Raw genomic sequence first — 14,305 nt, forward strand, 5'->3', positions numbered from 1 at the left:
AACACTCTCTTCATGAGTTCTGTTGAAGTTGTCTTGTGAAAAAGTATTTGTAGAGTTTGTGATTAAATCTCTTACAGGTCCCCTATCATTTTTGTTCATGTTATTCAGAGTTGTGGAAAATTTTATTTTTCTTGCAATTAGAACAGCCTTTTGATTTATGATTTTGATGAGTCTCTATTCCTTTGACCACTAATACATTTCTTACTTATCAGAGCGCATTGTCAAGAACTTGCTGCGGCCCCTATATTATCAGAACAATGATCAGTTCTCTTAAACACACACGCACACACAACTGTTACCTAGTTGAGTACTACTGGGTGTGGGACATTTGACTCCAATTAATATTTGCCCAATGTTAGCCTGCTGACTTGTCATCAATCAACATCCTTCTCCTTTCTCAGAGTTCTGTCATTCACCTATTCATAAATAAATTTATCCAGCCAATAACTATGTATATAATGTGCCTATATGGATAGTCAAAGAAAAATCAGACATCCAAGCTGTCCACTAGGAACTTAGAACATAGCTGGAGAGATGTACATAAATAAATATATTTAAATGTATAAATGACTTGTACCAGGAAAGAAATTAAAATGGATTAATATGAAAGGAAAGAAAAGAGATTAGTTAAGAATATAAAAATCAAGCTTCTTAATATTAGCATTGGAACAAATCTTAGAAGGCTAGGGAGGGTGGTGGCACAGCACTGCGCCGAGAATATGAAGCTCTGAAATCATACACCTTGGGGTCAGATCCTGATTTACAGCCCATGTGTCCTTGTGTAGTCCACTGAAACTTGATCCATTCACTTAACAAATAGCAGTGGATACCTGTTGTGTGTCAGACTCCTCAGGGTGCTTGGAATATGACGGCATACAAAATAGGCAAAAATGGCCCTGGCCAGTTTGGCTCAGCAGTTAGAGTGTTGTCCTGCAGACAAGAGAGTCCTGGGTTCGGTTTCCGCTAAGGGCATGTACCTCGGTTGCAGTTTGTCCCTGGCTCCAGTTGGGGTCATGTGAGTGGCAACCAGTTGATGTGTCTCTCTCACATCGATGTTTCTCTCTCTCTCTTCCCCCTCTTTCCCTCCCGCTCTATCTAAAGATGAATGCAAAAATGTCCTCGGGTGAAGATTAAAAAAAAAAAATAGGCAAAAATGTCTGCCTTCATGCAGCTTGTATTCTAGTGGAAAACATTGACAATAAATAATAAAGATCAAAGTTAAAAGATTATATTGCAGCCCAGCTGGTGTGGCTCAGTGGTTGAGCATTGACCCATGCACCAAGAGGTTGCCAGTTCAATTTCTGGTCAGGGCACATGCCCAGGTTGTGGGCCCAGTCTCCAGAGAGGGGCATGCAGGAGGTGGCCAGTTGATGGTCTCTCTCATGGATGTTTCTATCTCTCTTTCCCTCCCCCTACCTCTCCCTGTAAAATCAATAAAGAAAAAATATTTTTTTTAAAAAAGACGATATTGTATGTTAGCAGACAATAATAGGAAAATAATAAAGCAGAGTAAGAGAGATTGGCAGTATCTGTCTGGGGAATATGAGGAGGGGAGCCCTGGGAAGCAGGAAAGTCTCACTGCAAGGGTGACATTTGAAAAAAGACGAACATGAGGGAGTTGGCCGTGTGTTATCTGGGGGAAGAGTGTACCCAGTAGAAGGTATAGCCAGTGCAAAGGCCCTAAGGAGGCAGGAGCATGACCAGTAGGTTCAAAGAATAGCTGGAAGTTAAGAGTGGCAAAAGCAGAGGAAATGAACAGAGGAGTAGCAGGAGGTGGTGTCAAATCCTATGGGTTTCATAGCTGTTATAAGAGCTTTGGGTTTTGCTTTGGGTGAATGGGCAGCCATTACAGAGATTGAGCACAAAACAGAAAATTTCTGACTTACGCCCTGGCCAGGTGGCTCAGTTCAATTGAGCATTATCTGTACACCAAAAGGTTGTGGGTTCATTCTCAGTAAGGGCACATACCTAGGTTGTGGGTTCAGTCCCCAGTCAGGGCATGTATGGGAGGCAGCTGATTGATGTTTGTCTCTCACATCAGTGTTTCTCTCTCTAAAAATCAATTTAAAAAACAGATCCTCCTAGAAGTGGGATCACTGGTCAAATGGAAGTTCAATTTTTAACTTTTTGAGGTAACACCATAGTGTTTTCCACAGTGGTTGCACCAGTCACATTCCCACCAGCAGTACACTAGAGTCCCCTTTTCTCCACACCCTCGCCAACACTTGTTGTTTGATGATTTGTTGATAGTGGCCATTCTGACAGGCGTGAGGTGATACCTCATAGTTGTTTTAATTTGCATCTCTCTGATGATTAGTGATGTTGAACATTTCTTCATGTCTCTTGGCCATTTGTTTGTCCTTTTTGGAAAAGTGTCTATTTAGATCCTCTGCCCATTTTTTAATTGGGTTCTTTGTCTTCCTTTTATTGCTTTGTATGAGCACTCTATATATTTGGAAATCAACCCCTTATCTAATGCATCATTAGCGATTATGGTTTCCCATATAGTGGAATCCCTTTCCATTTTGATGGTTGTTTCTTTTGCTGTGCAGAAGCTTTTGAGTTTGATGTAGTCCCATGTGTTCATTATTTCCTTTGTTTCTCTTGCCTTAGGTGTTGTATCAGGAATATACCCTAAGAAACCTAAAACACCAATCATAAAGAATATAAGTACCCCTATGTTCATAGCAGCACTATTTACAATAGCTAAGATCTTGAAACCACTCAAGTATCCATTAATAGATGAGTGGATTAAAAAGCTGTGGTACACGTACACAATGGAATACTATGCAGCTGTAAGAAAGAAAGATATCTTATCCTTTGAAATGGCATGGAAGGACCTGGAGAGTATTATGCTAAGTGAAACAAACCAAGCAGAGAAAGACAAATATCACATGATCTCACTTATTTGTGGAATATAATGAACTAAACAAACTGATGAACAAAAATGACCCAGAGACATAGAGGTGGGGTACAGACTGACAAGCCTCAGAGGAGGGGGGAGTTGGGAGGGAAGAGATAAACAACAGAACTCATATGCATGTATGCATGACCAATGGACAAAGACAACAAAGCTGAGGATGGAGTAGGGGAGATGGGGAGGAGGGTGTCAATGGGGGAAAAAGGAGAAACATCTGTAACAAAAACAAATTAATAAAAAATTTTTAAAAAGAATTACAATGGCAAAGAATTCTATTCTTGCCATAATCATACAGGGAAGTCTTTAGGGTTTGCTTATTTTTTATTTTTGTTTTGTTTTCTTTTTGAAAGGTACAAAATATACTAGGAAGTACTGTAAACAACAACAACAACAACATATCCTCAGCTGAGGATTAAAATAGATATCTGACTTACACGTTAACATTTTCATTTGTACTGTTATGTAAAACAGGCTGTAGTGAGGCAAGGACTACAAAAAGCAGGCATGTGAACCCGGGCGGCCATGACCGCAATCCAGGCAAGAGAGGTGGAAAGGTCAGCCCAGAGGGGTAGCAAAGGTGGGTGGGGAAACTGATCACATTCCAGATATATTTTGAAAACAGAGGCAACCGCATTTGCTAACAAACAGCATGTTGAATGGGTATGAATAAGAGTCAAGAATGACTCCAAGGTTTTCAGCCCTAGCAACCGAAAAGATGGCATTGCCATCACCTGAAATGGGATTCCAGGTGAGAGAGTTTCAGAGTTGGGGGGACATCAGGACCTCAGTTTGGGAAATGATAGTTGGAGGTGACGGCAGCGCGGGTGAGGGCAGCCGAACGTCAAAGTCTGGTGTTCAGGAGACGTCTGGATGGAAGACATAAATTTGAGAGTTGTTAGCATGTAAATGGTATTAAAGACGTAGATGGGATGTAATCCAGGAAGTGTAAATTGGAAAAAAAAAAATCTCTGGATTATCTAGTATTAAGTATTAAGATTTTAATGAAGAAAAAAAAAAAAAGATAGCAGTAAAAGAGACTGACAAGAGACATCCGGTGGAATGGAAGGAAAACAAAGCCAGGAAAGAACGTCTATCAAGAAGATGATGATGACCCCTACACTAGGGGACAGTGAGAAGCAATCATGCAGTAACAGCATAGTAGGCAACTCACAGGGAGTGTGCAGTAAATGCTAGCTTCTGATAGGAATCATAAAGGGGCGGTGTGGAGCAATGAAAGGAGTAGTATTTAGTATTTGTGAGGCTGTTCTTGCAGGAACACCCTCAATGCACACAGCAAGATCTTTAGGACAAGTGTTCTACTTCAGCCAGCTGGTTATTAGGACAGAGATTCTCAACATTTTCGGTGCCATGATGCTCTGGCAGTCTGAGGAAGCCTGTGGATCTCTTTATTCCAAGATTAATGCTTCTTTTTCAGTGCATAAAATAAATATATAGGATTGAAAAAGAAACTAATTATGTTAAAATATGGTCATTGCCCTGGCCAGTTTGGCTTAGCGGTTAGAGCGTCGGCCCGTGGACCAGAGAGACCTGGATTCAGTTCCCACTAAGGGCACGTAACTTGATTCCAGTTCCCCAGCCCCGGTTGGGGTCATGTGGGTGGCAGCCACTCGATGTGTCTCTCTCACATTGATGTTTCTCTCTCTCTTCCCCCCTCTTTCCCTCCTGCTCTGTCTGAAGATAAATGCAAAAATGTCCTCGAGTGAGGATAATAATATAAAAATAAAGTAAATAAAATAAAATAGGGTCATCAAAGTACTTAAAAGAACAAATGTGTTGTATGTTTATTTATTAATATATTAGATAACAATATTTTGTAGGTGTCTAGTAATTCTCATATTTCAACATAGTGATAAATATGAACAATATTTCAATACCTGCAGCAAATCTATTATAGAAAAATATCATTTCAAACGTGTATTTAGGATCTTGAGTGCTCTTTAGAAAGAACTGTGTACTGAAACCTTTGGCCTCAAATAACTTGCTATGGGGATGTGCAACCTTGTGAAAAATTGTTTTGCTTTATTTTCCTATTTTGCATTTTATGCAAAAGAGAAACCCATAGAACTTATTTTAGCTTTAAAAAAAAAAATGTAATGTGATGATGATAAGCCGGTAAAGAAGCATTAACCTTGACTGTGATTCCTCTCACACAGGGAGTGTGGAGCGGGAACCTTTGTCAATTTTGCATCCTTGGAGAGGGATGGAAAGCTTCCACACAACTGGTGCGTATGCTCTTGGAACAAATCTCTGGACAGCGTAGCTATGTTGTGTGTTCTCCAAGCTTTATTTTACCATCTTCAGGGGATAAATGGTTTTGTCTGATTATCCTTTCATGATTTCTTTGGTCATGGACATTCAAAGGTTAGATCTTCACAGAGTATATTGGTATATATTAATTTAATACAATTATGAAGTAGAAAAAATGTCATAGTCTGTTCTGTATTTACTATGTTAAACAAAGGACTAAATAATCAATTATCAAGTGGTGCATAACTGTGCCCAAGGAGGGCTTAAATAGAGGAGCCACACTGAACAGGTGGTGGCTGAAGGCATGACAAGATAGCCATTGAAGCGGTATGAGACAGAACAGCATCTCTACTTAAAAGTCACATTTCGGTGCCTGGGGACATGAGCCACACTTCTGTTCAAAAATCAAGTAGAAGTATACAGCCCAGGGCCCTCAACTCTTGCACTTACCAGTAAACAAATATCAAATCCAGGAAGGTCCCATAAGAAAACATGGCACCATTTTTCTTTATTCTTGAGTATTAAGGACCTGGAGGGAGGTGACATTTTGAGAATTAAAAAAAAAAAAAAAAAAAGATTGTCAGAAAATTAAATTGGTTGACATTATACTTAACAATGATACATGAGAATTAACAGTATATGGCAATCAATACCCAACAAAATTGCTAGTGAAGTAACCACTTAGTGAAGCCAGCACTGCTTATATGATCTAGTGTGGCGTTGTGCAAGCAACCATGCAAAGCACGTTGAAATATATCCATTTCATATTGATTCTTGGTAAGTAATCTTGTTTTCTGTTTTTACTCATCCCCCAAAATGATTCATCTGAAAGACATAGACATCTGCATCTGGAAATTTTACTCTAGAGAATCAATGCAAGAGGGAGGGCTTTATTTAACACATAAATTCTACTGCCCTCGGCGGGCACCTATCCACTCGATGCCCACTCTAGTTGAGAGTCTAGTTGAAATAGGATTCTTTGGTGCTATTTTTACATTTTAGCCTGAATGGAATTTTGCTATTTAAATACGACTGATCCAACTGTGAAAAGAGAGAAACCCATAACCCTTGATGGTGAAAAGTTAGGAAACATTTCTAGCTTTGTTTGAATATATTAGCACTTTTTCCAAGATGAAGAGACTAATTCACTGATATTTGACTGTCACCTAGCCCACCCTTAAAAAAGGCTCAATCACAGAGCAGTGATGAGTGGCCCATGTAGGAAATGGTTCATTTATACCTGTGACTGGAGGGGGCTGTGCATTGATTACACAACAGTCACAGCTTATAGAATATGGGAGGCCTGTTATGGGAGAACTGAGGCAAAAGAGAATTCACTTCAGGACCTTTCTACAAAACCAAGAACATTCCCATGCAACTCTTGGCCAAGGTAGGTTCTCCAGCACCAGCATTTCCTGGCTGGCTGAGAATAGAGATCTCAGTGGACAATTTGTAATAACTAACGTGACAAGGTGACAGCATTTCCCCCGTAATTCTCAGAATAACTCGAGAGGCAACCATATGATATTTTAAAACCTGCATTCATGAATATTCTATTTTACAAATGGTTGGAATATCTGAAATTGGTTTTAAACCATGCATTTTAAACCAACAGTCTGAATTAGAATTAAAGTGAAACTAAATAACTTTGCTCCCACTCAGCTGAGTATTGGTTAAGATCCCAGACTAGGCATTTGATGAGCTACTTTTCTTGAATGAATGGTACCCAAGTGCCATGCCATACCTCTGAGTTAAGGGTTACTTTTTAGACATGATGGAAAAGTTAAAATAAAAACAATGTAGAAAGTCACAGGGGTGCACTGGACACGCTGCTTTATAAGGCTGTGTCCTGAAAGTTTTTAGTCTTCACCATGACCGGAACGTGGAAACTCGCCATTTGTATTCCCTCCCACAGGCTGCTGCGAGCTATCAAACGGTGTTATCCACGTTCCTTAAAATAGGCTTAGGCACTGCAAGGGTGCTATCCAAGAATAAGACCGAGATAACTAATGAGGCATTTAAGCACCTCATTTAGCTGAATGTGAAATGTAATCAACTAATAGCAGACTAATTAACACAAAATAAGTTGGGAAAACATATCTGAATTACAATAAGAGGCTGTGTGTGAATGAAACAGATTTTGACAATATTCTAGCGCTTCAGACCTCAGGTTTAAATGTCACAGAATGGAATAATATTGCTTTATAATGAAGGTGCTCATGTTACGGGATTCCAGTCAGGAAGGTACTGATATCTGTTCACAGTTTATCTGACTAACTCCTGCCGCTGCTTCATCTTCACACCTGTTATCTATTAATGCTCACAGGCGTAGGAGTGTGTTTGCTTTCCTAACCCTGCTACCTTCCTGCCTTTGGACTGATTATCTTTTGGCATTTTATATTAATCCTTGGTAAGTGAATTTTTAAAAAATTTTTACTGCTTACCTAACACAGTCTTTAAAAGTGAGCTTTAAGAAAGGAAACAAAACAGAAAAAGTCTTTTATGTGTTTGCAGCATCTTCAATTATGACTCATTCATGGAAATGGATTAAAGCGGTTCATGGTACCAAGATGCTAACAATAATGTTTTACAATTAAGTTTTCTTCTCATGATGTTCTTGGCATGCTCTCCTATTTATTCCTAGTCGTTTGTGTCTTCTTAAGTCAGTCCTTTGGCCCCTCATCTTTATAAAGGATGTTTTCTACTTTCTTTCCCATGACCATCCATTTCAGTTCCATATTCCCCAGAAGGAAGAAATACATTAAAATACGGAAACCCAGAGCCCTACACCCTGTATGCAGGGCCTTATTATAAGAAGGCTAACCTAAGGAATATGAGCAACTGACCATGTCCAAGCCCCTTTGTATAATTGTCTTATGTAATTGTCCCCACAACCCTGCAGAGGGCATTTTCACCCCATTTTAGAGATGTGGATATGGAGGCATCAGAGATTAACTATCAACGTCACCCTACATAGTACATCCGGGTTCCAATCCAGGTCTCTCTGAAATCTATTCTCTCCTTTGTAGAGAGCAGCCTCCTTTAGATACTTATTTTCTTGGCTTTTAAATTATTTTAATAATCAAATCTTGAAGAATAGTCTTCTCAGCTTTTGTAAAATAATAATAATATTAATCATCATCATCTTGAATTCTGAGACTAAAGTGTCTAGGACTATTTCTTTTCCTGAGTCATAAAAAAAAGTAGTGGTTTTCCAGAGAACTGGTGAAAAATGATTGTCCTTAAGTATTAGTCCCTGGTGTTTAGTAAATGATGTACATATAGAAAGATCCAGAAATGTGGACAACTTGAGAAGGACTCAGAAAAAAAAAAATTTAAGTTCATGGACTGGGAAAAAAAAAAAGGCCTGCATTTGGGGCAGAAGAAGGAAAGATGAAAAGACATCTGGAGAGTTATTTGTCCGAACGGACAATTGATCAAATGTTCTCCAGCTCCTTTGAGGACAGAATAAATACAGCTGCAAAGTTTAGGACTCCAAGTTTCAATGAGAGAAATAGAAAAACGATTTCCTCACAACACAGATGGGTAACACCAGCATTTGTATTTTCCTTAAAAAGAGGGACTGGAAGAAAACTTATGAAATGTGACTGAGACCAATGTGTAAGTAATAAAGCCAGAGGAAGGTGTTAGATTATGAGAACCCATTCACTACGATTCTGTTTGTTTTTAATAACAGTTTGGTACCAGACTTCACCACAGTCAACACAATATTTTTACATATTTAACATCTGACAGTCTTCAGGTATGAGAAGTGGTCATAAATTCCATCTCGTCCTTCAAAATGTAAATTTATTTTTAACTCAGGATCCAATCACCCTTGAATATTCTACCTATCATTAGAATACTTGTAACAAATACCCTTAAGGTACCCCACAGATTTCAATTGCAATAAAAGAAAGATGCATATAATTTTGTATTCATTCCCCTGCTTAATTCTCTGTTTTTCTCATTTTCCACAGATAATTTTAAGCTTATATCAGGCAAGCCTATGCTTATTTACATGTCTTTTATATACATATACTTTTTGTAATTGATTGATTTTAAAGAGAGAGAGAGATTTGTTGTTAAACTTATTTATGCATTCGTTAGCTGATTCTCGTGTGTGCCCTGACCAGGGATTGAACCTGCAACCTTGGCATATATGGACGATGCTCTAACCGAGTTAACTGACCAGGGCTTGCGTGTCTTTTTTAATAGCTCCCTCTGATGAGCACGAGATCAAATTTCAGCAACCTGCTTCAAGGTCCACTATTTATTGTCCTAGTCAAGTAACATCAGAGAAGTTAGAGACAAAAGCTCTTCAGCGGTTTGTAGAAAACCAGTCCTGAAACAGTAAACAGGTCATCTCCAGATGAGAACAGAAGGCAAAACCTAGAGCCCCAACTTCCTGTCACTTTCAGTAAACCACACACAAACCAACCAATGAAAATATCCTGATCATTCTGTTTTCAGCCTGAGGCTTGTGCCATGCCAAAAGGAAAAGAAGTAAAACTCAAGGTCCCTGCCCCTAGCTGGGTCCTCAGAAAGCCACCCGAATTCCCTACTGTTTGCTACTTCTCATCTAACAACTCACCCCCTCTTAACACACCACTCGGCTTCTCTAAACTGTCAACTTCACAAGATATGTTCCCATTGGTTTTCTAAAATCCTCCTGATGTCTCCAGTGGTTCACATAGAAATCAATTCTCTTTCTTAGAGTATTACTCAAGTCTTTTCCCAGGATTGTAGCAGAATCAGGGCAGAACTCCAGGGCTCACTCAGTTGGCTTAATCTCAAGATTGTATTCTGCTAGGAGTTCTGATTTAATGATCTTAGATTGTCTATGTGGATTCAGCATATTATTCTCTCCTTTCTTATGACCATATTCATCCTCATGCTGTTCTCCAGTATTCATCTGCCTGTTCTAAATCCTCAGCAGTTTACATTGTACGCATGAAGTAACGCTGACTTTAAAATGCTTAGCTTTACCCATGGTCATTGCATTGCTGAATTTAGAGAATGATATCTCTAATGACCTTCTTTAAGATTTGGGGATGATTTCCATTGAACTCATGAGAAAGTAAGCAGTGCTTATCAAATTGGGGATATCTAGAATTTTTTTTGGCAAGGGGAGGTGGTGTTGTTTTTGCTTTTAACCATCATAAATCCCATGTTTCTGGCATTGCTATATATTCTTCTTTGTGATAAATTCCAATCTGGCTGGCTTTCTAAGACTGTCATACCATGAAGAACTTACAAAGAATGCATCTTAGCTTCTTGGAATCATTGGGGTCTTGAGCTTTACCTAATATAAATCAACAGGCACAATTAAAAGAAGTGCATTACCCTGTATGCATATATACCATGGTTGTTTTTTATCAGTTATTCAGAAAATCTTTTGCAATGACAAGATGACACCCTACACATCACCCAAAATGTTCACTGTAACAGGCACACACACAGGCTAGCTTTTCCCATAATATGCTGAAGTTAAAATTATTAGCAAAGCCTTAACTATGTGTTTAAAATTAAACTTCCCCAATTTTAGTCTTAGAATTAGTACAGAAATTTTCCAAATGTAGGAAAAATTATATCATATTGCCATGAAGTCTCATAATTCAGTCTTTAGGATATCTATAGAAATTCAGCAAAATCTCGGCATAACAATGAAAACTGCGCACATCAGGAAGACATACACTTAGGATGGTAAGAGTATGACGGTGAGTCTTATAAAACGTGGCAGAATTTCACGTGGCTTAAAGTTCCTCCCGTCAGTGAATGAGATTGAAAGAACAAGTGCCTCTCCCCATGAATCAGATTTCTGCACGCCGTCGAGTAGTAGCAGCTTAATATTTCAGCACTGAATTTATTCAGTGTCACCTCCCACATACATTTGTTTCTTTCTAGTTTCCCTTCAAGTCTATTTGGATAGGAAAGGTTTCTGTCTTTGTGTAAAATTCACTCCCAGTCACAAAATATATTGGCAGCCTTTGGCTTTGCCAGAACTGTTCGTATCTGTGCTAACATTCTGCTTTCATAAAGCACTCGAGTAACTGGTTCCTGCCACACGAAGTAAATGCGGAATTCCTAAAGTTAACTAAATTACCACTGCAAGAGCTGAGTAGAAAATCATTCAGGCTCAGCTGGTGTAGCTCAGAGGTTGAGCGTGGACCCATCGACCAAGAGGTCACTGGTTCAATTCCCGGTCAGGGCACATGCCCAGGTTTCCGGCTTGATCCCAGTAAGGGGTGTCAGAAGGAAGCCAGTCAAAGTTTCTATCTCATTGATGTTTCTATCTCTCCCTCTCTCTCCAAAAACCAATAAAATCATTTTTTTTAATCATTCAAGAGGTATTTCTTTAGGTTCCCATTATTTCTCACTGTTATTCCCTGGTTCTTTACTTTTTGCTTGTAGAACTGGGAGTAGTCAGTTGATACTTCTATTTATTTACAAAATACTTGAGCAACTTAATCCCTAGTAGCAAGAAATTATATATTTCCAGAATTCTGTTACTTGCAAACATTAAGTATAAAGTGTACGTGTGTTCCTGCAATCAAATAGAGTTTTTAAAAATGAATCTGAAATTATTATTTTCTCATTTAAGGAAAAGTCATTAAAGAAACCTGAGATATGTTTACTAAAAATTCAATAAAATTGAGGTGCTTGATGTAATAAGTTTAATCACTATGGTAATCAATATTTTTGCCTAGATAAATTTGTCTTTTTTTCTTTTCTTTTTTAATTCTCAGGAGTAAAAATGGGTTAAAGAAGAGAAAACTGACTAAGTAAGTTGTTTCATTATTGAGACATAATTGATATTCAACATTGTGTAAGTTTAAGGTGTACAGTGCGTTGACTTGATACATTTATATGCTGCAATGTGACTCCCACGCCAGCATTAGCTAACAGCTCCACCATGCCTCATAGTTACCACTTGCTTTTTGTGATGAGCACATTTAAGGTCTAGTTTCTTAGCAGTTTTGAAGTATGGAAGGAAGGAAGGAAGGAAGGAAGGAAGGAAGGAAGGAAGGAAGGAAGGAAGGAAGGAAGGAAAGGGCAATTGCATATTAAAATAACTAAGCTATTATGTGTTGTGTGTTTACACATATGGAGGGCAGTGACTACTAAGAAAGTGTATCACAGAAACAATGTCAGGAATTTAAGAAAAAATTTGCCGTATGAAATCTGAGAAAGAATGAGTTGTTAGGAATTATTGAAGTCTTGCTGAAGGAAATCTGTTATTCTAAATTTATTTTAAAATTTAATTTTTAGTCACATCAAAACTGTACAAAAACCTTTGCCATTTTGTACTTTGAAGATCTGTGCTTATTGCAGGGAAAGGCTTTTACTGTATTTGATGTTATGATAAATGCTTTGAGAAATGCTGCCCTGGAAAATCATTATATTAATAGAAAAAGACAATTTCTCTTGCTAGCCTGTGTTTTCACTTATCTATTGAACTGCTAAATTGTAAAAATTTAAGATTCTGATAGGTGAAAATTAACCATCAGTTGATTTCACAGGCCTAATTAGATTATCACCTCCAGGCCTTTAGATAAACAGTGCATACAAAGAGTAAAACATCCCTATAAATAGAGTTCACCCTTGATACTTGCCTAGGATAGAATATTAGTGAATTAATATGAGGCAATTAGGGGTTCCAGCCAGATCTACAGCATCTTTGCTAAGGAGGAAAAAGTCACAGAGTACATTATACAAAAGAAAAGTTGATGCAAAAATATTTCTATTTAGCCCTGAGTGACATAACATTTTAGCACATATAAATGGCATTCCATTGGCATATCTATCAATTAATATAGGAGAGATGAGACCAGCCTATAGAGAACAGAGGTACTGTCACCTGGAAGAAATGATTTGACAGAAACAGATTTTGTTGCCCAAATCATTGGTTGGATTGTTAATGAGGTGGAGAGGCATAGACTAGAGCAGTTAAGGGTAGGGTCTCAGGACCAAAGGGGAGACTGTACCCCACAGCGAGGAGGAGGAGGAGCAGGGTGTGGACAGAATTTGGTAGAGTTTAAGAGTGCTGAAAACTGCTCACCAGCCAAAACATTGCATCAAACCAGCTTCCTCATTTCCACTTCTCGTTTTCCCTCTAATCCTATCTTCTTCTCCGAAAGCCATCTTGAGGGGCTTTCTATCCCCCTCCCCACCTTTCTATTTACTTTCTTTTCCACTCCAAATGTCCCCCACACCATGCCCCTGTGGCTCCCCTTTTCATTCTCTACTCCTTTCCTTCACTTTCTCTTTCCCCCTTTCCCTCCAAAACTTTGTCCTGCTGATCTCTGCTCTCTCCCAGCTTTTTCTCCTCCTTACCACTCTCCTCCTTTCCCTGATGTTCATACTTCGATTTTCTGGTTCTTCCTCTGTCTTTCTTTCCCCTGCCTTTGCTTTTTCTAACACATACATATTTTCTCTGACTTGCTATCCTTCTGGATGCCCCCACATTTAGCCTGTTCTTTTTGGAAGGATGGCAAGTTTGAAGTGGGAAAGCTTGTAACCAGGGATCCTTCTCCCTGGGTTCTAGACTGGGTTCCGTGACTCAGTAGCCATGTGACCTTGGTCAACTCACTGGTTCTCTTAGCCTTGACTCTGTCATCTGCAGCATGGGATGGCATTGGCCATCTGTACCTCTACCATCAATGGAGCAAGATAACATATGCAAATAGTTTAGATCTATAGTGTTTTATGTATATAAGTCATTCATGTTATTATTAAGAAAAACCATTAAAGTTTAAATGTAGTATCTGGGACATCTAATGCCCTTTGAAAATTCTAAAACTTTAAAATAACTTAATTATCAGATTAGCTAATCAACAACTCTAAACAAATAGCTATTACTTACTGAGTATTTGCTATGAGGACATAAGACCACACGTAGATGACATAAGCTGAGTAACTTGCAATAAGACTAGAGGAAGGTCAGCTCTGTGGCCCCTGACAAAGTAGAGGGGCTTGGATTGGGTGACAGTACAGCATGCTGCAGAAGTGGAGGGAGCAGGTTGGTCTAGGTAGGGTCTAGAAGAGAAAAGCAGCTACAGAACACTACAGGGAATAAAACATAACCTTTATTTTTTAAAAATCAAATAAGAAAAG

General features: G+C 38.7%; 1 protein-coding gene across 2 annotated transcripts in view; it reads left to right on the top strand.

The window, feature by feature from the left end:
- Positions 1-14,305, top strand: part of PTPRO (protein tyrosine phosphatase receptor type O) — a 210,907-nt gene that overhangs the window by 168,443 nt on the left and 28,159 nt on the right. The window contains exons 16-18 of one of the 2 annotated variants that reach the window (XM_036251440.1): positions 5,095-5,163; positions 7,515-7,598; positions 11,938-11,973. In XM_036251440.1, the coding sequence (XP_036107333.1) occupies positions 5,095-5,163; positions 7,515-7,598; positions 11,938-11,973 (189 nt within the window). The remainder of the gene's footprint in view (positions 1-5,094; positions 5,164-7,514; positions 7,599-11,937; positions 11,974-14,305) is intronic. The other variant, XM_036251441.1, reaches the window with a different exon arrangement.

The sequence above is a fragment of the Molossus molossus genome, unplaced genomic scaffold (genome assembly GCF_014108415.1).
Source record: "Molossus molossus isolate mMolMol1 unplaced genomic scaffold, mMolMol1.p scaffold_m16_p_10, whole genome shotgun sequence".
Lineage (NCBI taxonomy): Eukaryota > Metazoa > Chordata > Mammalia > Chiroptera > Molossidae > Molossus > Molossus molossus.